The sequence below is a fragment of the Thamnophis elegans genome, chromosome 2 (assembly GCF_009769535.1).
Source record: "Thamnophis elegans isolate rThaEle1 chromosome 2, rThaEle1.pri, whole genome shotgun sequence".
In the NCBI taxonomy this organism is placed as follows: Eukaryota; Metazoa; Chordata; class Lepidosauria; order Squamata; family Colubridae; genus Thamnophis; species Thamnophis elegans.
This window is the reverse complement of record NC_045542.1, coordinates 48420789-48444568: the sequence shown is the minus strand read 5'-3', so window position 1 is coordinate 48444568 and position 23780 is coordinate 48420789. Positions and strand designations below refer to the sequence as shown.

The 23780-nt window shown below is 39.7% G+C and overlaps 1 protein-coding gene across 1 annotated transcript in view; it reads right to left on the bottom strand.

The window, feature by feature from the left end:
* DNAH17 (dynein axonemal heavy chain 17) overlaps positions 1-23780 on the bottom strand; it is a 150911-nt gene that overhangs the window by 51877 nt on the left and 75254 nt on the right. The window contains 13 exon segments of the mRNA XM_032239003.1: positions 71-288; positions 1292-1387; positions 3865-4029; positions 6604-6837; positions 10518-10679; positions 11304-11570; positions 13455-13646; positions 15242-15406; positions 16156-16317; positions 18831-18922; positions 19494-19641; positions 19864-19966; positions 20455-20620. Coding sequence (XP_032094894.1) covers positions 71-288; positions 1292-1387; positions 3865-4029; positions 6604-6837; positions 10518-10679; positions 11304-11570; positions 13455-13646; positions 15242-15406; positions 16156-16317; positions 18831-18922; positions 19494-19641; positions 19864-19966; positions 20455-20620 — 2170 coding nt within the window.

Below are 23780 nucleotides of genomic sequence, written 5' to 3'. Positions count from 1 at the left end.
CCCTCCAATGCATGACCTGCCATTTCAATTTATTTCACTGTAAGATCATATATGTGTAGATGCTTCTTACTTAAAAGCTTTCAAGCAAGATTCGGGAATGTGTTCTTTGTCATATTTCTTCAGGGCATCCAGGAAAGCATCTACTTTGCCCATCATGGATTTTGCTGCTTTCCAACTTCTATCTTTTGGTATCTTGCCACCTGGAGCAGTTAGAATCAGAACTGCTGCTGTTACATTAACCACTGCTTCTGGAGGAGATCCAAAAGACTTCAGCTCTGTCAGGTTGTTCTAAAAAGGTAGCCAAAGATGAGGGAGAAGAGAAAGAACTTTTTTAACAATGAAATAGTAAATTCCATGATTAAGAAAATAACCCATTAAGCACCCCATATTGACTACAATATATTCGTGTTAGCAGAGCAGCAGAATATTACATGCTATAGTATGGCCTTTGAGCTTGGATGTTACCTAGTTGAGTAATGAAATGGCTACAACAGAGGTGGTATTCCGCAGGTTCTGACCAGTTCTGGAGAATTGGTAGCGGACATTTTGAGTAGTTCAGAGAACCAGTAAATACCACCTCTGACTGGCCCCACCCCCATCTATTCTCTGCCTCCCGAGTCCCAGCTGATCGAGAGGAAATGGGGATTTTGCAGGAAACTTCCCCTGGAATGGGGAGGGAATAGAGATTTTACAGTATCCTTCCCCTGCCATGCCTACCAAGCCACGCCCACAAAACCAGTAGTAAAAAAAAATTGAATCCCACCACTGGTCAACAAGTAAACCAACTTCAGAGAGCACCAAGGACCCACAATTCAACCTGAAGCTACAAATATTCTCTTCTAGTGGAATTTTGGATTTACAGAATTTTGGAGCAGTACTTCAGAGGCTTCATAGTCCGTGCAGCTCCAAATCCTTGATAAAACCTTCCAGGGTAGGGGCTCAGTCTAAAAGGGATCTTGGGTTTTTGATATGCAAAACAATCTCAGGCTGTGGGGGTTGGTTGTTTTTTTTTTACTCCATATTTTGTTGAATGAGAAGTATTTATTTCTAAAGTGATTTGAAGTTTCAAACAAACTCTGAGAAACTCTGCCCTTTTACAATTGATGGCTTGGAAATGGTTCCTGTAAGAGGAATCAATTATCCAGACCACATTTCTGTCTCTGGGATCTTCCTTCATAAAAATAGAAGCATATTCATCTACTTAATCAATGACATGTTGAAACAGAGTATATCACTAGAAATGAGTACATCATTTTTTTAATGGATGATTGAAAACCTAAAGGATTTTTACCTTATTGAGGGTGTCGAGAGCTTCCTGAGCAGCAATCAGTGCTGGTTCAGCCTTAGCCAAATCAGTTTCACAAGCCCTTTGCTTTTCTGATACGTTCTGGGGAAGGAAATATGAATGTTTCTCAATTTATTTGGGAAAATGTGTTTCTTTAGTTCAGTTTTAACATTCAGATCCCCTCAAGGTTCCCTTGTTAGATCAACAAAAAAGTTTCCGTCATAAAGTAATGCTAAGAAAGAGAGTAATTGTGAACACCGGCTGTGAGCAATTGCTGAAGCTTGGTGACTGGAAATTTCCCAGAAGAGTTCTGCGTTTAGGACACCCAATAAATGAATTCAAATGAACTGCCAAGTAAAGAGAAGCACAAAGGGAAAATAATGAAGGAGACTATCCATTCTATCTCCTTGCTGAGGCAGATTCATCCTCATATATGATTGGCATATGGTGCAATGCAGTTTTCAGTGTCTATGGAGATTCTTTGTCATCCAGGTCATGGATGTCCCAAAGGTGCTTTCTTTCAAAAGGCAGCTGGACCTTCTAGTTTTACTTGAAGACGTTTCACTTCTCATCCAAGAAGCTTATTCAGTTCTGACTAAATGGAAGACAATGGACTGATTTATATTTTTTGCAGTCATCTGGTCAATAGCCCTCTTTCTGAGAATTGTTGGAGGACACTTGGAGGTTTATATGTGCCCTCAGAGTCACCTGAATCTTCTAGTCTGCAATTTCCCCCCCTGAAGATCCATTCATATCTTCAACAAGGATGATTGCAAAGAATAAAATCCTTCCGTTCTCCACCATTCAGTCAGAACTGAAGAAACTTCTTGAATGAGAGGCAAAACATCTTCAAGCAAAAAGAGAAAGCCCACTTGTCTTTTGAAAGAAAGCATCTTTGGGGCAGTTTTCAGTGCTTCAATACACACTAGAAAGAGCACATGAAAGGAGCGGATCTGCAGGGAACAATGTGTGGCTTCGTGGCTAAATTCTTTAGTATTTTTAATACACCAATTTTTAGCTTAATTTGGTGCCAAGTTTTTGCTTTTTAATATTTAGAATATTAATTGATTTAATTTGGTTTTTTATGTCTTTTTTACTATTATTTTAATTCTTGATTGGGAGCTACTTAGAGTTTGGTATAAGATGGGCAGTGATGTAAACGTTTAAAACAAATAAATAAAGATAACAGAGTACACTGTAGCAAATCCATCAATAATATCAATTTCTCATATTTGTATAAAGTATGTAATCTTATCTTTAAAAATCATGACCTCTTCTTACAATGCAGTGTTTTCTAATGAGCAAAACTAGTTAATGGGACTTGGAGCAAAGGGCAACTGGTTAAAAAACTATTGTGGGTTATACATATAATTAATGTTAAAATGGTTGGTTAGAGATTATGAGAGCTCATCATGGTTGAGGAACAATATCTTAGACAACCAATGGAGGTGACAATTAAATTCTACTAGCAACACTGATTTAAATGATCAAAAACTAGTGTAATAAACCACTGGTCACACTTAGTTAAAAAAAAGATGCCAGGAATTAAAGCAGTGATCACTAACCTTTTTGTCATTGCATGCCAAAAAGTACGTACATGCGTGACAGCCATAATGAAATGCGTGTGCAGAATCCACCCCGCAGGGCCCCCCTCTGTGAATGCACGCATGCACGACCCCTTCGCTGTGCTCCGCCTTCCCCCCATGCATGTGCACCATCCCTACAGCCTCCTGGGAGTAAAAACAAGCCACAGAGGGGCCCTGCTGCGCACACACCCATGCCTCATTTTGGGCCTAGTAGGCTTCCCTGTAGCTTCCTGGGAGCAAAAACAGACCATGGGGGGGGCGCACCCCACCCCATCTCGTGCAAGCGCATGCAAGTGCATGCACCCCATGCATACATATACACATTACACATGCACAAGCATCTCTGTGCATGCCTGCACATCTCCTGCATGCATCCTGCCCCCTACACATATGTGGCAGAGACCAGAAAATTAACTGGCCAGCGGGAGGTATGTGCACATGTGTGGTGAAACTGAGCTGGGGCAACGGGTCATGTGCCCGCAGAGAGGGCTCTATGTGCTTCTGTGGCATGTTTGCTATAGGTTCGCCATCACAGAATTAAAGCAAAACAAAATGAAACGAGGTTTTGAGTAGTTCCTTCCAGGTTTGTGAATGCCCCAACATTGGAAGTCTTTAAGAAATTGTTGGATAGCCATTTGTCTGAAATGGTACAGAGTTTCCTGCTTAGGCAGGGGGTTGGACTAGAAGACCTCCAAGGTCCCTTCCAACTCTGCTATTGTATTGTATTGTATTGTATTGTATTGTATTGTATTGTATTGTACTGCATTGCATTGCATTGCATTGCATTGCATTGCATTGCATTGCATTGCATTGCATTGCATTGCATTGCATTGTATTGTTTACAGATAGAATATGTGTCTCAGGCCAGCATCTGGTTCTTGCATAGGCCTCCATATGCATTCTTTGCTTAATTAGCAGCTTTCTCTTTCTACCTCTTTTACAAGGGGAGCAACTGCCAGTGCCAAATCAAATCAAACTAAAAAAAAACCCTACCAAGTTAATGACTTGCACTTTGAGTTCCTCTTCATCAGCAATTGCTTTTTCCCTGCTCACTTTCTCCGTTTCAACTCCTACCACATGAATCAGTTTGTCAGCATCTTCATTCTTGTGCTTAAGCTCCAGCTCCTGAACAGCAAGTTTGGCTTTCAGATCATCCACCTATAAAGTTCCACATGAAGAAAAACTCTCAAATACATGTATGTTTACAGCTGCTCCTCCCAATGAAATATGTTTGAATTCTTACATTTACTTGTTCTAGCCTCTTAGAAATGGATTCTGACCACATGGGCTTATTTCAGAGAATAGCTGTTCTTAAAATAAATAAATAAAATCAAAGCTATAGATCAGGAAGATGGAAGAAGGGGAGGTTGTGGGAAGTAGATTGTGACCCATTGGCACACCAAAAGACCTAACTTACACATTGAAAGCTGAGGGTCTGTGGTATCTTAGTATAACTTCCATGCGCATCCTAGTAAAATATGAAATATTTATCCCAAATAGTGCTAATACCTATTCAGGAAGTCTAAGTATCTATCACCTCCTCCAAGCAAACCAAGTAAAATCATCCTGATAGGGTAATGCTTGTGTCAACTCGCGAAACTTTCCTGACCTGCTCCTGAGTTGCCATAGGCAGGGGGATGGGAAATCGCACCTTGCAGCTGCCCTGAAGAAATCGCACCTCAGTCAAAACAAAACACATGCTTGTTGGCCGAAGTCAAGGCCACCTCCACAGAGACCCGCAACAGCTGGAGGAAGTGAATTCTACAACCCCAAAATTGGGGAATATGACTGGTGACACACCTTGGGGGGGAGGGGGAAACAGTGTCAGAGGCAAGGCATGAATTGAGTGAAGTCAGAGCTGGCTTCACTGGGTTCATGCCGACATGGCATTCCTAATAAACAACTGGATTTTTCTTGCTAAATGGCTTGAGTCTCCTGATTATTATTAGGGCATCAGTCGGAACTCTGACAGCTTGAGCATTTCTTCCTACTCTACATGATTGGCTTAGAATTCTTGTTTTCTTTGCAATTAATACATTTGTTAGGAGACTGGTTAAATTCAGAAAGAGTTGCAAGAAGAAAAAGCGAAGCAGCTTTTCACCAGCCAAAATGTGATTGCTTTTAATAAAACAAAAAGACCCCAGAGACAGGACATTCTTAAATGGCATTTGCAACCTCCCCCACTCCACCCCCCTTCTACATTTCTTTGGAGCCAGAATTAACTCAGGCAATAATGAGAATGCCATAATCTCACCATTTCCATGCCAAATATTCAAAGGCATTCTGAAGAGGATTTGTGGCTGGCTTCACGTCTGGCAACACAACATGATGAAAACAAGTAGAGAAACTCAGTGCCCTCTCCCAAACCACTGCAAACTCAGCAGCAAGAACATCTCTTTATTGTATGGAAAGAAAGAAAATGAAAAACAAAGCAACCCCAGGACCCCGACCCTTGGAAATCTGTCCATCCAGAATATGAATCTTAGTTTTATGTGGGATTTCTGCAGCCATCAAGGTAGTATTTCGCTTAAAGGTTCCCCTCACACATATGTGCTAGTCATTCCCGACTCTAGGGGGCAGTGCTCATCTTTGTTTCAAAGCCGACGAGCCAGTGCTGTGTGAAGACGTTTCCGTGGTCATGTGGCCGGCATGACTAAACACTGAAGGCGCACGGAACACTGTTACCTTCCCACCAAAGGTGGTTCCTATTTTTCTACTTGCATTTTTACATGCTTTCAGACTGCTAAGTTGGCAGAAGCTGGGACAAATAACGAGCTCACTCTGTTAGGCGGTGCTACAGATTCGAACCGCTGAACTGTTGAACTTTCTGATCAACAAGCTCAGCGTCTTAGCCACTGAGCCACCGCGTCCCCAGTATTTCACTTACAGGACTTATATTCAGAAACCAGGAAGGGTTTCCCTCTAAAGCGGAAATGTAGCTACAGAATGTGAGAAAACAAAGGAAAACAAAATCAAAACATTTGCCACTGTCTGAATTACATGTTGATAAGCTAGCAGGAAATCATCCAAACTCTCCAACGCTGATAATATCAGGAGGCTGCATAGGACTGAAGTTGCTTTCAAACTAGTGCATAATCTTTGTACAGAAATATCTTTTCTCCTATAGACATCCTCCCACCCCCCATAAAAGAAAACAAGGCTCAGTCAATTGCAGCAGGCTTTAGAGGGGGATTTTGAACATCTCTGCCACCCACATTCAGTCAAGGGTCTCCATCTCCATTCTTCTGCTATGGTACTCAGATTCCTTACCTCCTAACCTGATAGAGCTTTTAAAAAGAAAAGATGGGTGGGGAGAAAATTACTCCGCTCCAGGCGGTATATAATTTTACACAGTAGATTATTGCAGAGGCAGTGGAATATTAGACAGTGGACTAAAGGTAGTAGTTGAATGTGGCTGCTCATTTGGAAAAGAGTTTCATTTACATGCAATTATCTTTAGCATATTATGAGAGAACTTGGCATAATCTTGGAGAAAAAAATATTTTCCTATAGATTCCCAATCTTTTGCCTCAGATTGGAATTTCAAGATGAAACAGATAATTTTTGTGCCACTCAAATCCTCTAAAATAGATCAGCCAAGACACTTCTAGAATCTAGATGGATCTTGTTAAACCTGAATTGAAATAACCAGTCACTGTAGGCAGCCAACAAGGGTTCCACAATGAGATCTGAAAATGGCTACAACCAAGAACATCCAATTTGCCCACAAACCTGTGAAGCTGTACTCTGAAGTTTCATTAAGCCATTCTCCAACCTCTCAATTTTAGCAATCAGTTCTTTTCTTTTTTTGGCTAGGAGATTCTGGTAAAGTTTGATCTGTTCCAGGAAGGTCTTTGGGGTGGTATAATTATAACGCCTTTCAGTGGCCAGGTAGACCTTGGACATTTCGTTGACGGTTGTATGGACGAATGACATAAACAGGCTGATGGAGGTTTTAACTCCAGACTGCAAGAAGGACCAGAAAATATTAGGCTAATTTGTGCAACATCAACCTTGTTCTCTCTTTCCCCCCTCCCTACTGTTCTTTTTGTAATTTAAAAGTTATTTATTTATCATTATCTTAATTAAATTAAGACGTGATTATATCATTTATAATTTTTCACTATCTGTAACAAAATCCACACATTTCCATACAGGCATTTATGGGAATTTCCCTCCTGAGTAAGTCCCAGGCCCAATTGCTACTTGATAAGGCTACATTTGCCTAAAAGGAGACAAACTGGATACCAAACAGAATAATGGGAAATAATTTGAATAAAGTTGATTGACTGCCAAATAGCTTTTCCAACCATTCAGAAACTCTGCATTTGTTAACTTGAAGGAACTTTACTTGATCAATTTCAACGTTTCATTTCTTATAATTCACTGTTCCCCCTTGCTCTAATTTTCTCTACAACAATCATGCTGTGAGATGGGGGTTTATTCCCAGAGAGATTCCATGTTGGAAAGTGGATTTGAACCTCGGCCTCATTGATCATAACTCAACATGGCCTCATCAATCCTAATTCAACACCAACATCATCGTCACCAAATTACTAATCTCTTGCTCCATCTTCTAAACAAATTTGAACTCTCTAGAGGAAAAATACAGTAACACACCTACAGTTAACTCTCCTGAATTAGTTCAGGTTATATATAATGAGCACACTGAGCATGGAACAAAGTACATTGTTTGTTTAACTTTGAATGAAAAGCATTTATTTGGGTTCCTATCTCTGCCTAAAGTCGGTGACATTAAAAACTGCACATTCTGAAAGGCACCAAATAAGAAACAGACAACTCAGAGAATGCATGTTTTACACCTAATTGCGTTTTGGAAATTTTAGCTTCAAATACTACTATGACATGCAGTTGATAAGTTAATGTTATTCTGCAGATTTGAGGTTTTGCATGCCCCACATTCCTTTCTCTAAGAATCTGATATAAACACTGTGGTATAAGAAACAGAATTATTAATACTAAATGTACTTAGGAAGAGATAGCATGTATAGCAAAGAAACACAGACATAAAGGCTCTGGTCAATATTAGCATTTTTGACAAGTCCCAGGAGAACACTGATGCTAATGCTATACACAAATAAAATTACATTGGGCTTATACTGCAGTTTTTTAAAATCTGGAATATATGTCAAATGAAAAATAAATAAATGTATCATGCTCTTTCCAGGAAACAAAAGCTCCAGGCCAAAATCTATAAAGTGGTATTTTCAAGCCAACACTATGTGAAGCACAAACTATAACATAAAAGAGAGACATAATGATGGAAAGAGGCATGGAATATATAACTGCTTATGTAGAAAATATCCATATCAGCATCAAAATCCTGCAACAGCTAGTAAAGAGGCAACCCTTCCAAAGGTCAGAGAATTGGTAACTAAGCAAACAATATCTTTTTAAAATCTTATTAAGGCTAAAAGTTTTCCTTATCTTCATGAAGCCTGTTTCCAAGATTTCCTGTCCTTTCAGGAATTCTATTAATATTTGCAAGTTTTATGCTCAATAGGCCAGTAAACATATTACATTTACATATTTCTAAGTAAACATATTAAGAATTACATCAGTGGTGGGACCCGGCATCCTCCACATGAATACATGAATGCGTGCAGCGTGCATGCACACGCGTGCAGCACGTACATGTGTCTTACAGTCCAGTGATGCCTCCACGAGCCTCCGCGACGCTCCAGCTGCTCGGTGGAGTGTTGTGCAGGCGCTGTATGCGTTGTGTGTAGAAGCGCCAAAAAGTTTAAAGACAGGTAAGGAGCACAGGCAGGCGGGTGGGCCCTCCGGAGCACCCTACCAGAACGGTACCCAGTGCTCCAGGCAGGCTCCCGTACGCCTGTACTGGGGCGTACTGCCTGCAATCCATCACTGATTTACATTCTAATGTATATATTACATTTATTAAAAAACATGCAATAATTATGAATTCCATATTTTATTTAATTTTCCGGCATCACATGCCTTGACCATCAAAAAGGCAGGAGACATAGACCTTACTGGCTAGAAGGTAAAAGGTTTCATCATGGAGATACAAAATGTGCTAGGATATGTATGTGATGTGGTTAAGTACCTGTGGGGAAATGCCCCAACTCTAATAAAATTTGGGAGGATCAAAGGTTGGCTACTCTTGAAGCCCTGCTTTATATTTTAAATGATTATTTGAAACAAACATTCTGAGCAAAATAAAGGTTTTCAAACTGACATGCTGATGTTGAGAAGACTCCTGAAGATTTTTGAATAGCCAAGGAAATAAACAAATGGATCTTGTACAAATCAAACCAGAGTCGTCACTTGAGGCACAAACAACCAGATTCTAATTATTTGACTTCAGACACATTATGCAAAAACCCATCTTTCTGGAAAAAAGGTGTAATGTTGGGAAGGTAGAAGGAAAGAGAAAAAGAAGATGACCAACAAGGTGGACAAATTCAGTTACAGTGGCAATAGATGCACTGTGGGAAGGCCTGAAGGACTAAGCGAGGGACAAATAGTCTTGGGAAAAAATCTACCTAGATAATTGCTAAGAATTTGTGCCAACCTGATCATATAGAATTAATTATTCAATCTGACACATATTTTTGTAAACTGTTCTATAAATTGCTGAAAAAATGGTTGATTGTGAGATACACACTGATCCTTCTTAGTGACCTCATCCTGCTTAGTTTCCTAATCCAGACAACTTTGAACATGTGATGCCATTTACCAAGAATAAACTCTTTTTAGAATGAGACTAGGGGCACACTAGGCCTGCATCCCAAAACTGGGAGGAACCAGAAAGGATTTTCAACATCTATCATATTTGTGGTGACAAAGTTTAGGCTGGCTCTGGAGATTGTAATTAAGGTTTCGGAAGGGAGCATGTGTTGCTCACTACCAGTGGTGTATTAACCATTAATCAGACTAAGCACATGCGTAGGGCACGGGGCACCACAAAGTTGAGAAAGAAAAAGAACCAATGAAGATTTGTACAGTATGTATGTACAAAAGAGGAGGGCACCTATGAGACCGCCTACTGCCACGTACCTCCCAGCGGCCGGTAAGATCCCACAGATTGGGCCTCCTTCAGATGCCATCAGCCAGACAGTGTCGGCTGGCGGGCCCCCGGAGGAGAGCCTTCTCTGTGGCTGCTCCGACCCTTTGGAATCAGCTACCCCCAGAGATCCGTACCTTACCCACTCTCATGGTCTTCCGGAAAGCTTTAAAAACCTGGCTATTCCGGCAGGCCTGGGGCTGTTGACTGCATTGTTGAGGTCCGGCCCCGATTAGAACGAATGCGTGTGTTTTGTGATTTGAAACTGCCTTTCTCTTATTTTTTTCTTATTTTTTTTTCTTCTTTTGTAAGCCACCCGGAGTCCTTCGGGATTGGGCGGCATATAAATTTTAATAATAAATAAATAAATAAATTTGTCAGTGTTTAGGGCACCAGTGAGCCTTAATTCGCCGTTGCTCACCACAGTCTAAAGAGACAGAGGGATTGCCATTTGAAAGAAATCAAAGAATAAAAGTTGTAGGCAGGAAAAAAACAAAACCATAATGGAACATTGGCCAAAAAAAAAAGGTTCTATTTAGTGCCAAGAGATATTGGGAGTACACAATGTTTACTTTTTTGAAAAATGGATGCATACCTCAATCCCTTCAATCTCCTCAAGAAACCTTCCACTGACAGACACTAAGGCATCTTCAGGCCATTCATGAAACCAGTCAATAGCTGTGCAGTTTACTACAGCAGGGAATTTTCTGGCCCTCACACGGAGAGTAGATCCCACAGGAGAGAAACATAAGATTACCTGAGGAGGGAGTGAAGACTCATCAATGGGCATAATCACTACTATTAATTACTTCTTTTACTACTCAAATATTATTGGGGAATCCCTGTAAATCTCTGTATATCAAATTTACATATGAAAAATGCTCTCCCTATTAGAGTAGATATTCCTACCTTCATTTGTACAATACACAAAGGTTGGCTAAAGCATTTTCATATTGCCACATGACACAAAACCAGTTACTATTTTTTTTTACATCAACAGCCCCACTCAAAAGATTAAATGTCCTCTCCTTCCATCAGTCATGCAATAATGAAGAATATTAATTTAGATATTATTAGTTATGCACACATTTGACATTTCCTTTAAGGGCACAATGTAGAGTGCATCTTCCATCTGTTTCAATTTAATCTTCACAAAAATCTTGTGAGGTAGGTTAGGCTGTGAATGAGGGCAATATTTGCTCGTTGTTAACCCATAAACCGTGGTTTACAAACCCCAGTGCCTTCATTTCATAATACTTTGCACAAACCAACAAACCACTTACACAAACCATGATTGTGTAAGCTAGTATGTTGAACCTGGCAATTGGTTAGCCAAAACAATTTGTGGCCAAATAGAATTTGAACTCTTCCAACTTCTTACCTTTAATTGTTTTCGGACTTTGTCAATGAAAAATTTCCAGGCGTTTTCACGAGTGTCCGGCAAGCCCATAGATTTTACCTGAGGCCTCATGGAGCTAATAATATTTTCCACTTCATCATCCTGAAATAGCCCTGGAATCTCACCAGATGCCAAGAGATCATTGATCAAAACCAAAAACTGCTCTTCAGCAACCTGTGAGTCTGTCATAAGGAAAACGGTAGGGGTATTCTTCACAGCAGATTTGATGTACTGGGAAGCCAGATCAGCCTGAATCACAGAACAAATACTTGTCAGTTTAGCATCCTTCCTATTTCGTTTCAAGAGTGAACAATTTAAAAAAATGCCGAATTTCATGTAGAAAACTTTCCCATAGTATTATGAAAGCTGGTTAATGATGTTGAAAGCATCATTATGTAAAAGCAACCAGCATGTTCCCCAATGGTCCTGAGGTGTCACCCAGAAGTGGATTTCTACCGGTTCGTCCAGGTTCAGCCGAACTGGTAGTGGAATTCAGGTTTGGGTCGCCAGAACCGGCAGCGATCCATGCCTGCCACGTCCCCAAATGCCACTTGAGCACCGCCATTTTGGATTTTAAATTGTTCTGTGCATGCACGTAGAACAATTTACATTGAACAGCGCATGCAAGCGCTGCGGGCGTCTGGTATGCGCACACGTTGCATGTGAGTTGTGAACCGGCAGTAACACCAGCAGTAACCCACCCTTGGTGTCACTCTTGTACTTATCAGGCAGGAAAGCACAATGCAGCCTTTCCTGACCCAGGGCTCTCCAAATATGTTGAGAGTACATCTTTCAGCACTTTCAGCATGGAAAAGAAAATGATGACTGGGAAGCTTGGAAATTTTATTCCTGAGACATCGAGAAGGCACCAGGTTTGGACAGGCTATTCCAAAGTATTATCTCTGTACACAGATCAGGACCAAAATACAATGTTTTAGGCCAAAATCCAAAATAAATTAGCATATAAAATGCATAAATGGCTTAATTCCACAAACACATTGTAGGGCCCATTGTAGTATAGGAAGGGTTAGGATGATATGCATGAAAACAATCTCCTGTCACATCCCAACCAGCTTCTTGTTTATGGCAAGGATATACAACCTGCATAGCTCATTCCCCATGCAATTCTCTAATCCTGTTTTCTCAGCCTCATGCACAGTTCCCTGTGCCGATATCAAAATGAGGACATTAGGCAATGCAGGTGTAAGTCTGGGAAATTCCACAATATGAATTGATATTAAGGTTCCTCTAGCCAGAACACATCATTCCCTGTCTTTAAAAAAAGAAAATTTCTGGATCCACCCTTTTGGTGATGTCCACATGTCCCTGCCATGCTTCCGGCCAAAAAAAAAAAAAGATAGCTATCCCTGTCTAAACCTCTGAAGGCCTTATCTCAATCTTCTCAACAACCTAAGTAGAACTAATTCCTCTTTTATATTCCTTGATGCTTCTTGTTTTATATTCCTGTTTTTCCTGTAGCTCCCTACTGTCCATCCTAGGTAGAAAGATCTCAAGTTTCTGTCTTTAGAAGCATGCATGGCAGGCCTGCAGCCATCTTTTCTTTTGGATCTTTGACCTGCCACACTTTCTATTATTCTACTATGCATTTTCTATTGTGGAAAAATGGGAGGGAGGATTTTAGGAGTTAGATGCTATGTAGCCATAACAAAATTCTTTCTAGAAAGCCAAGGTCATCCTTTGTCTTCGCACCTATGCACCTTACCGGACCTGGATGAGTGGAACTGCCAGCATGGCAGTGGAAGTTTTGACCATGTGATGGACTTGTGGGTGTGGGGGCAAGATCATGAACTTTCAACTGGGTGGGGAAAACCAGGAAGCGTTCAAATTTGGGTTTTCCCAGATGTACCAACATGACTCTCTTAATAAATTGGAACTTTGAGCAATACTTTGCCTTGGATTCGAATTTACTTTTGGATGCTATTTGGAACCCTGACAGTATGTCTATAACACATGGCATTGCAGCACACTAACAATGATAAACTCAGAAATGTTGGTTTGATTACAATGTATAACTTGTCAGGTAGCTGGACCCAGCATTTATCTTTCATTTTAGGCCTCTTCATACCATTTTTTTGAAGTTTGCTAATATATACCTGGACAAATTGTCCTCACCTTGAGATCTGGAATGCCATAACCCTTCTTCAAAGTGATCTGAAAGACATCCAGGGCGCTAATATAGGCAGCCAGTCGAGACAGACTTTGCTTGCCACTGCCTCCAACCCCCACAAGCAAAGCATTGCCTCTGGGAGACTCTAGGATGCGATTGATCCTACAGACATGCGACACAGCATCTTCAAACAGCACCTGCAGTAGACAAGAAGGCCCGATCCTAGTTTTGACCCAACAACATTGAAACAACCAAAACAATAACATTAGATTCTACCTCTCCATTCAAAGCTGAATGGCATTTTAAACAGTGAACAAAGCAAAAGATGTAGGACTGTATAATCCTCAAGACAGGGAAAATCATTTAACACCCGATTCTACCCCCAACAAGGAAAGCAAAGCAAAGCAAAACAAAACATGGAGACTCAGCTGAGTTCCATCCAGAGGTGGTATTCAGAAGGTTCTGACCAGTTCTGGAGAACCGGTAGTGGACATTTTGATAGTTTGGAGAAACAATAAAGACCACCCCTGACTGTCCCCACCCCCAACTATTCTCTGCCTCCCGAGTCCCAGCTGATCAGGAGGGAATGAGGATTTTGCAGTAACCTTCCCCTGCCATGCCCACCAAGCCATGCCCACAGAACCAGTAGTAAAAAATTTTTGAATCCCACCACTGGTTCCATCCACTTTGTTTCATCCTTCCCAGCCAATAGTAGCCTTTTGGGGCAGGGGGCGGGGGCACACGACTATATCTTAGTTGCAGCGTCAGGTTTACTCATGCCTTATTCTCATCCTAATCTGAACCATATTCTAATTGATGCTTCTGGATTCTGGGAATAAAAACAGTCCATACAACATTTTTATCTTGGCCACTGACCCATCCTCCAATTTCCATCATCTAATTTATGGTTGTGCCTATTAATTATTCATCAACTCCAAACTCTAACTTCATTCTCATTACCCTCAACCTTTTAAAACTATGGATATTTGGCAGGATCCCAAGGAATCATGATTCCCCCTCCCCATTCCAACTTTTTAAAGACCAGGAGCCCCCAAAATTTAGCAGTGCCTGTAAAATTACAGAATTATTCAAACCTGCCTCAAAATTCACTAAGTATGAGATTACTGTAATGGGGGAAAGAAAAGAAGGAAATATGGTAAACAGTAACAACAAAAAGAAAACTCTACTTGGTTCGCGCATAAGGGTGTTTGGGTAATGTGATAGAGCCTATTATGTTTAACATAATTCTTTCCACCATCGGTGAATGCTACGACCAGAAGCACCTTTCTATGGTTTAAGGGTTGCTGTGTTATATCCAAGTGATGCAAGAGCTTGTTCCAGCTCAAAGAAGCAGGAAATAAAATCAATAGGGAAGACTAACCTAATTAAAAACAATGCCTTTACTAGAAAGAAGCAACTTTTTCTCCTCCAAATGTTTACATTTTGGGCTAGAACTGCTAAACCTCTAAGCCACCATACTGTAGTTAATGAGCTGTGGTGATGCAGTGGTTAGAATCCAGTATTGCAGGCAAATTCTGTCCCCAGCCAGGAGTTGAATCCTGATGGGGCTTGAGATTGGCATTCTTTCAAAGTCGGTCAAATGACAACCCAGATTGTTAAAGGCTAAATATGCTGACATTATAAACTGTTCAGATACAGCAGTATAAGTGCTGTTGCTATTGCTAATGATTTTGTATTATGGAAATTGTAGCACAGGCATCCGTTAGTTTAGCGTTGCTTCATGTGCTCAGCAGCAGCATTCTCTCTCTGGCCCAGCTCCAGTTTTACTTACCAAATTCATCACTGCATTGACCTCATTGTAGCTATCTAAGGCTTCCACAAGCAATTTATTCAAACTCTGTATATTGGAAACAGGAAAGTACTTTGGATCTCCAATGCCTTGAGCAAAGTGGCAAAAAATGTTGGGCTTTGCAAAGATAATATTTTCACCCAGATCCTGCAAAACAAAACAAAACAAAACAATGCATCAACCCGAAGCTACTTTTTATCCACTCATCAGCTGCTTTTTAATCTTGGATTTATTTGAAACATCTAAGACAACGTTTGGGATTAATTATCTAGGCCTAGCCTGCAAGTAAAGTCTGGAGAGTTATTTTGACACAAGATAAATTTTAAAAAGTTAGCACCTGAGAGCTGGGCTCATTGTTCAACCTAGACCAGTGGTGAAATCTAAATTTTTGCCACTGGTTCTGGGGGCGTGGCTTGATGGGGAGGGGTCATGTGACTGGATGGGTGTGGCCAACTTTTTTCCACTTTTTAAAGCATTTTTTTTTCCTGCTGGTTCGGGCGAATAGGCAGGAAACAAATTGCTTTAAAAAGCAGGGGGAAAGCTTCTGACGATTGCGTGGCTCACAGGTGAGTCATGCGATCTTCGGAAGCTTTTTTTTTTTTTACTATTGGTTAGCAGAACCAACGACAATTGTCCCTACCGGTTCAGTTGAACTGGGCCAAACTGGGCGGATTTCACCCCTGACCTAGACACAACATTTCTTCCTAATTCAACGAAGCCTCTGAATACCTGCATATGGTCTTTTAAAGCAAGCATATTCCTATATCAAAGTAATTAACGTTTAACTACTGGTATTGGAAAAGTACATTGTGGTTGAGTTCAAAGTCACTTTTGAATCTCAGCTGGAGGAAGCAAAAAGGGTGGAGGTAGAGAAGTAGCATCAACAGTTCCTTCACCTCAAAGAATTTCTTGCAATTTGCTGTCATGACCCGGGTATAGGTCTCTTGATCTTTATCTTCCACAAGTTTGTCATAGTAAACCCTCTCTGCTTCATGCAGCCACAGCCGGACCAGGTCTGATGGTATTTTGAGGCATTCATGAGTGGAAAACAGGAGTCCCTGGCAGAGACAAAAGGATCAAGGTTGCTTTCTCCTTAGTATGTTACTAAGGCAGGACCTCTGCCATTGTTTTCTGAGAGGATCTTCAATGCAGTCCACCTCTATAACAATATTTCATTTCTTTCCAAGGCCACCGTTATATTACCCACCCACCCCCGGTGATTAGTATCCAATATTCTCAAAGGGCATGACAGAAAAGATCTGAGGAAGCCAGGAGCAGGATGTTCTGTTTCGGTGACATTTAAAGTCCTATATGAGCTAAACTGGAATAAAGGAGACACCTGCAGACTTCAAATCTATGTATTCTTTGACTGAGGCGGAATTAAGCATTGTTGCTGAAATTGCAGGCATCTCTTTTGGGTGAAATTTCTGACATTTTCCAAGGTCTTAAGAAATGAGGGGTTGTGGTCACTCTGCTCTAAAATGGTCAGGCTGAAGTTGACACAATGAGCCTTGTAAGCATGATAATAAGCACAGTAAAGATGGTAACAAGAAAAAAAAAAGGAAATGGTTGAATAATATTCTGAGTATGAATCTCTGTTTATCTCTCCCGCTCCTACTACTGTATATACATACATGGGTGTAGATGGGGAGATGGATTTCATACCTATCCCCACAAAGGACAAGGCTGCATCATAACCAATACTTGACAATATACTCCCACGGTCTATTTCCAATTACCTCAAAAAGATCCACAATTTCTTATTCCTTTGACCCTAATCCATTGTTGCAGCCTCCATATGAGTCAGTGAAAAATGTTCCGTCATGATAATACTTTCTCGGAAAAACAATTCTCCTGAGGATTTGTGCTCGATCTTTTAATATAAATAATGCTTCCAAGCTACATACCCTTGACTAACAACTAATTTGGTAGTATATTGTACTATATCCCCTAATCTAACTTGGGTCGTTGTGTTTGCAATGCCACATCAGTGGAACTCAGACAAAGAAAGACTATAAAAAATAAATAAATTCCTTGTTTGAGTCTTAAGATATACAGATCTCTATAAAGTAAAAGTAAAGTTATTAATGATGCTGTTGTATAGGTTGTTGGAAGTATATTTTAATCTATGTAAATCCATTTTAGCAAAGTACATATTTATTAATTCATATACAGAATATGCAAAAATTTGTATGCAACAGTCACCAGAGAACATGTTTGCAAAAAAATATTTTAAGAATTGGGAGAGAAGTTGATGTTTTCTCAGGTTATTTGCAGATATGTTTATCTTTCAATATATTTATGTGGAAGGTCATGACTAAGTAATTCAAATATGCATTATTAAAAGAAGATATATTCAGATGATTATAAAAGGCAAAAGCAACTTCAGCAATTCTAAATTAACTCGAAATGGTTTTCTGCTCCCCATGGCTTTTATATGTTGATTTTGGATTTAAGAGAGGTGATGGACTGCCATCTATCCTAGATGATGCCATTTCATAATATATACCAGCTTTTCCTGGATCAGGACATTATGGTATGGTATAGTATGGTATGGCATGGCATTGGATTGCATTCTATTCCATTCACTCCTCTATTCTATTCTATTCTATTCTATTCTTTTTCAACTTAGTGCCCTTTGGTTATAAAGGGTTAAAATGGAGGGTAACAGTGTGAAAAAAATCTGTTGTATACATTCATACTGGTCATACAATGAGCAGTCATAATAAACGAAGAAGAACATTGTACCCTATAATAAGAAAAAAATTCTAAAAGGCAAGATAATATCAGAAACCTTAAAGCCAGAGTAGGAACATCTTAATTCAGACAGAAGCCCTGTGGAACACTGATGAGATTTTTTTTTAAAAAAAAATTACTACCGGTTCTGTGGGCATGGCTTGGTGGGCGTGACATGGTTTGGTGGGTGTGGCAGGGGAACAATTCTGTAAAATCTCAATTTCTTCCCGATCAGCTGGGACTTGTGGGGCAGAGAATAGATGGAGTGGGGCCAGTCAGAAATTGTATTTACAGGTTCTCCGAACTACTCAAAAGTTTCACTACCGATTCTCCTGAACTGGTCAGAACTTGCTGAATACCACTTCTGCTGTGGAAGTGTCCTTTGATTAATGGAATGTGATAATTGTGGAAAGTCTTACCCTCAAGAATTCATACAGGACTCTAGTTCTAAGGCTATTTTCTTTAATATGATAGGGCAAATTAGCAATTGTAACAATACTAACATGGACAAAGGAAACTCTCTAGGTTTAGTTCATTTGGCCAATTTTATTTTATTAAATTGACTGTATCAAAAGACATATATGAGAGGTAGAAGTTTTGTTCCGCCTTATATCCACTAATTTTACCATCTCTTACTACATATTGGCCATGCTGACTGTGGCTTGTGAAATCTGAAACTCTGAATATCTCAAGGAAACTGAGTTCACAATTTCTAGCATTTATTATAATATAGCTTCAAAGAAATGGTTCACAAACAAGTGACCTGTGTGGTGTCATTTTTATTCCAAGGTATTGGAAAATTCATACATACCAAAATACAAAAATGATATTGTACCTGGAATATATTTGAGAGATCCCGGAGATTGAAAACGTAGTGAAATTTTATGGCCGTAGGAAGAAATGTTGATGTAATTTTTTGATGTAAACCTGTTATGAAGAAACATGCCATAATCATACCAAAAAAGCATGGAGTTGCTTGGGATAAGAAACAGGTTATTCATGATTAATTCCTCAGTCAGGATCAACAAAAAACAATGGAATGGGTTGATCTCCAGATTGTTTAATTAAATGTGTAGGACTCTTGCAAAGCCTTGTCAGTTTTACAATCCAATAGAGGATTCATAACACCTACAAAACTCACCTAACTAGAATAATTTAACAACGCTAAGTGGAAGTTGAATAAACCCGAATCAACAAAAGATGGCAGTTCCAAAGAAAAATGATAATGATGTGGTAGCATCCAAGGCAGGAAGTACCTGTGACAATCATGCCAGGCAAAATTCCATCCCAGTGATTCAGTCAGTTGTACCTTTTCCCCTAGCAAAATACACTATTGGCTAACCATTGCCCCCATTTCCCAAACATTCTTTGCACAAAGAGATCTGAATCTGAAAGCCTTCAGCATCATGCAGGTCACAAATATGAATAAGATGCCAAGAGGTAGAACATTAACGGGAAAACCTGTTTTAGTTCATGCTGGTTTTTCTGCAGTGCTTACCCAGAGCTGCCGAAACAAGCTGTTGGTTAACCTTCTGGACGACGATTGAGACATTCCGAGCAGCCAAGTGCTGTCCTAAAATAGTACTGTAGATGGACATTAGGGCATCCTGACCTGGGAAACTCACCGCAAACACACAGAAGTGCCTCTACAAACAAAACACAATTTACAACATCTTGCAATGCTGCTAGGTAGGTCTCTTAACAACATCAACTAAAAAAAAAATCCCTCTAAATTTAGGCCTCCCACTTTTTCTGCTCACAGTTTAGTCATTTTTTTTAAAAAAAAAAAGCAACTACAGTAATGTAAGGGAGACGGTCTTATTTTTCACTGAAATCACCAAAGTACCACGTCTCCCTCTATTAGGTACCTGGAGCCTGGAATCAATAGTGAAGGATCCAGAAGTTGGGTTCATACAGGCAACATACTGACAGTTGTGGATATCCTTTAAGGTCAGTTTGTTTCTATCATACCTAATGGAAAGAAGCAAATTGGTGGGTATTATACTGACCCAATATTTTTGAGAAAGCGATGCTCCACTATTCCCTTACACTTAAGATAGTCTTCCTATCTTTTATACAAAATGAACAAAGAATTAAGGGCTTTGATGTCTTTTCATTTAAAAAAAGCAGAAGTTTTAAATAACACATCTATCCATGAAAATATTGAGCTTAATCTACAAGTAGGAGACAAGATGGCCTATATCTTTAAACATGCAGGCATCATATTGATAGCCTGCAACATGCATAGCATAGCATTCAAACGATATCATCTCTATAATACATTAATACATTGCAATGCATTACATTACAATATATTATAATATTGTATAATATAATAATAATAGAAAACACAAATGGTTCAACCTGAAGGTTAGTTGCTTTTTTTTGCATGGGGTTCTCTGAGCCTATCCTTTAGCCATACAGCCATAGTAATTATCAAGGAAAAAATGTATTTATACCAATGGCCATGATCCATGTGCTGCCGGATCAAGGTATGAGGAGCCACAGTGCCGTATTTGTCAACTTCTGGCATGTTCATATCATCTATGAAGTAAATCAGCTTCTTGGTACCAGGGGGTCCAAAATTACGCCCTGATTTCTTCTCCAGAGGCTTCTCTAGAATAGCTGTGCAAACAGAAGACCATTAATCAACAGATGGCATTGGACCTTATCTAAATGATCTGGTCAAATGTCCTTCCATCTCATGCACAAGTTCCAAAGTAAAAGTTAGTTATGTAATGTTCTTGAGGAAGGCAGCTTTTCTTCAGTGCATCAAAGTCTTAACAGAGGAGGCAGGTAACCTACCTCCACTGTAAGACTTTGTAAGTTATCATTACCTAAATGATAACTTGAAAACACCTTGATGCAAGGAACAAGAAGTACCGAATCAGTTCCATTAGTACAGGCAGACCAGTTAAAATACCTTTTCTCACAACCTGTCTAGGATGCAGATATACACATGCTGTGCTGAATAATGGCAGTGGAAAAGAGCAGGAGTCTCCTTCTCAAATAGCAAGTATAATACCAAGAAATGGTTTGCACCCATCCAAGAAAGGGACTGAGTTACTTGGCATTAAATTCACAGATTTTCTGGATAAACATTTAAATGGAACACCGGGGACAGAGAATTAATTGATACAGAACATTTCTGTCCCCAGCAATCTAAAATTCATAGGGTTATCAGTGCGTGTAACATAGATGTTTGTGCGGTAAGATTATCACTCCTGCTGTCAAGCAAAACCAAACATTTAATAGTGAGTACCATACCATGTGTGTGAATCATACAAGTGGCAAGAAAATAGGGGCTGTCAGGCATAACACAGGTTATGTAGACAGTAAACACAGGGTCAATCAAAATGGACTCAAATGTCTATACACCAATGCACAGAGTATGAAGAATAAACAGGGTGAATTAGAAATTCAAGTAAATGAAGGCAGATATGATATTGTTGTCATTACAGAAACTTGGTGGGATGAAACCCACAAATGGAACATACAGCTAGAAGGATTTAAATTATTTAAAAGAAATAGACCAAATAAAAGAGGAGATAGAGTTGCACTATATATAAGAAATAACTACATCTCTACAGAAATAGAGCACAATGATGAGAACTATCTTGAATGCATTTGGGTCAATATTAAAGGTTGGGGGGAAATGACATTGTCATAGGTCTATATTACAGGCCACCCAACCAAGTAGAGGAAGTAGATGAATTTTTTGCTAGTCAGCTAACTAAGGTATGTAGGAAGCACACCGCAATAGTAATGGGAGATTTTAACTACCCTGACATCAACTGGGAAACAAACTCCACACCAAGTGAAAGATCCAACAGGTTCCTAACAAACTTAACAGACAACTTTGTTTCTCAAAAAGTACAGAAGGGAACAAGGGGATCAGCCATATTGGACTTAATTCTCACTAACAGACAGGAAATGATAGAAGGTGTTGAAGCCACAGGAACCCTGGGGGCAAGTGACCATACAATATTGGAATTCAACATTATGCAAACACAAATAGTAGAAGAAAGTCAAACTAGAGTCTTGGACTTTAAGAGAACTAATTTCAATAAACTTAGAGAGAGCTTGGGAAGAATTTTATGGATGAGAATCCTCAAGGGAAAAACAACTCAAGAAGCTTGGGAAATTTTGAAAACTGAGATTACAAAAGCCCAGTCTAGCACAATCCCAAGGAAGAAGAAAAATAACAGCTCCCAAAAGAAACCAGCATGGCTGCATAAAGAACTCTCTGACAAATTGAAAGACAAAAAAGATAAGTATAAAAAGTGGAAAGAGGGGGACATAACTAAGGCAGAATATCAGCAAATAGCCCAAGCCTGTAAATATGAAGTGAGGAAAGCTAAGGCTCACAACGAAGAAAGGCTTGCCACAAAAGTAAAAAATAACAAAAAAAGCTTCTTCCAACACGTTAAAAACAAGAAAAAAGTTAAGGAAACAATTGGTCAATTTCTGGGAGAAAGTGGCAAGAAGGTGACAAGCAATAGGGATAAAGCAGAACTATTTAACTCATTTTTTGCATCTGTCTTTACACAAAGGGATAAAACAGTCCAAGCTATCAAAAACAGCACCACAAAAATCAGATTAGGAACACAAGTTGAAATAGGGAAGAAAATGATAAGTGAGCACCTGTCTACCCTAGACGAGTTCAAATCACCAGGATTGGATGGATTACACCCCAGGGTTCTGAAGGAACTGGCAGACGAGACCTCAGAACCACTGAACTATATCTTTCAGAGATCCTGGAGCACTGGGGAACCTGCCAGAGGGCTAAAAAAGAGCTGATGTGGTTCCCATCTTCAAAAAAGAAAAAAAATAGATCCAGAAAACTACAGACCTATCAGCCTGACCTCAATACCAGGAAAGATTCTGGAAAAGATAATCAAGCAACAAATTAGCAAACATCTAGAAGTAAACAAAGTAATAGCCAAAAGCCAGCATGGGTTTGTCAAAAACAGATCATGCCAGTCTAATCTTATTGCATTCTTTGATAAAGTGACAAAATTAATGGACCAGAGGAATGCTGTTGATATAGTTTACTTGGACTTCAATGAGGCATTTGATAAGGTAGACCATAACCTAATACTAGATAAAGTAGAAGAATGTGGGTTAAACAGCATCACTACCAGATGGATTCGTAACTGGCTGACCAACCACACTCAATGTGTAGTCCTCAATGGAACTGCATCTACATAGAGGAAAGTATGCAGTGGAGTACCCCAAGGCTCTATTTTAGGCCCAATACTCTTCAACATCTTCATCAATGATTTGGATGAGGGAATAAATGGGGAACTCATCAAATTTGCAGATGATACCAAGCTGGCAGGAATAGCCAACACTCCAGAAGACAGGCTCAAGATACAGAAGGATCTTGACAAACTTGAACATTAGGCACTACTTAATGAAATGAAATTCAATGGTGAAAAGAGTAAGGCTTTACATTTAGGCAAGAAAAACAAAATGCACAGGTACAGTATAGGTGGTACCTTGCTCAATAGTAGTAACTGTGAGAGGGATCTTGGAGCCCTAGTGGACAACCATTTAAATATGAGCCGGCAGTGTGCAGCAACTGCCAAAAAGCCAACACAGTCCGAGGCTACATAAACAGAGGGATAGAATCAAGATCACGTGAAGTGTTAATACCACTTTATAATGCCTTGGTAAGGCCGCACTTGGAATACTGCATTCAGTTTCGGTCACCACGATGTAGAAAAAATGTTGAGAATCTAGAGAAGAGCAACAAAGATGATTAGGAGACTGGAGACTAAAA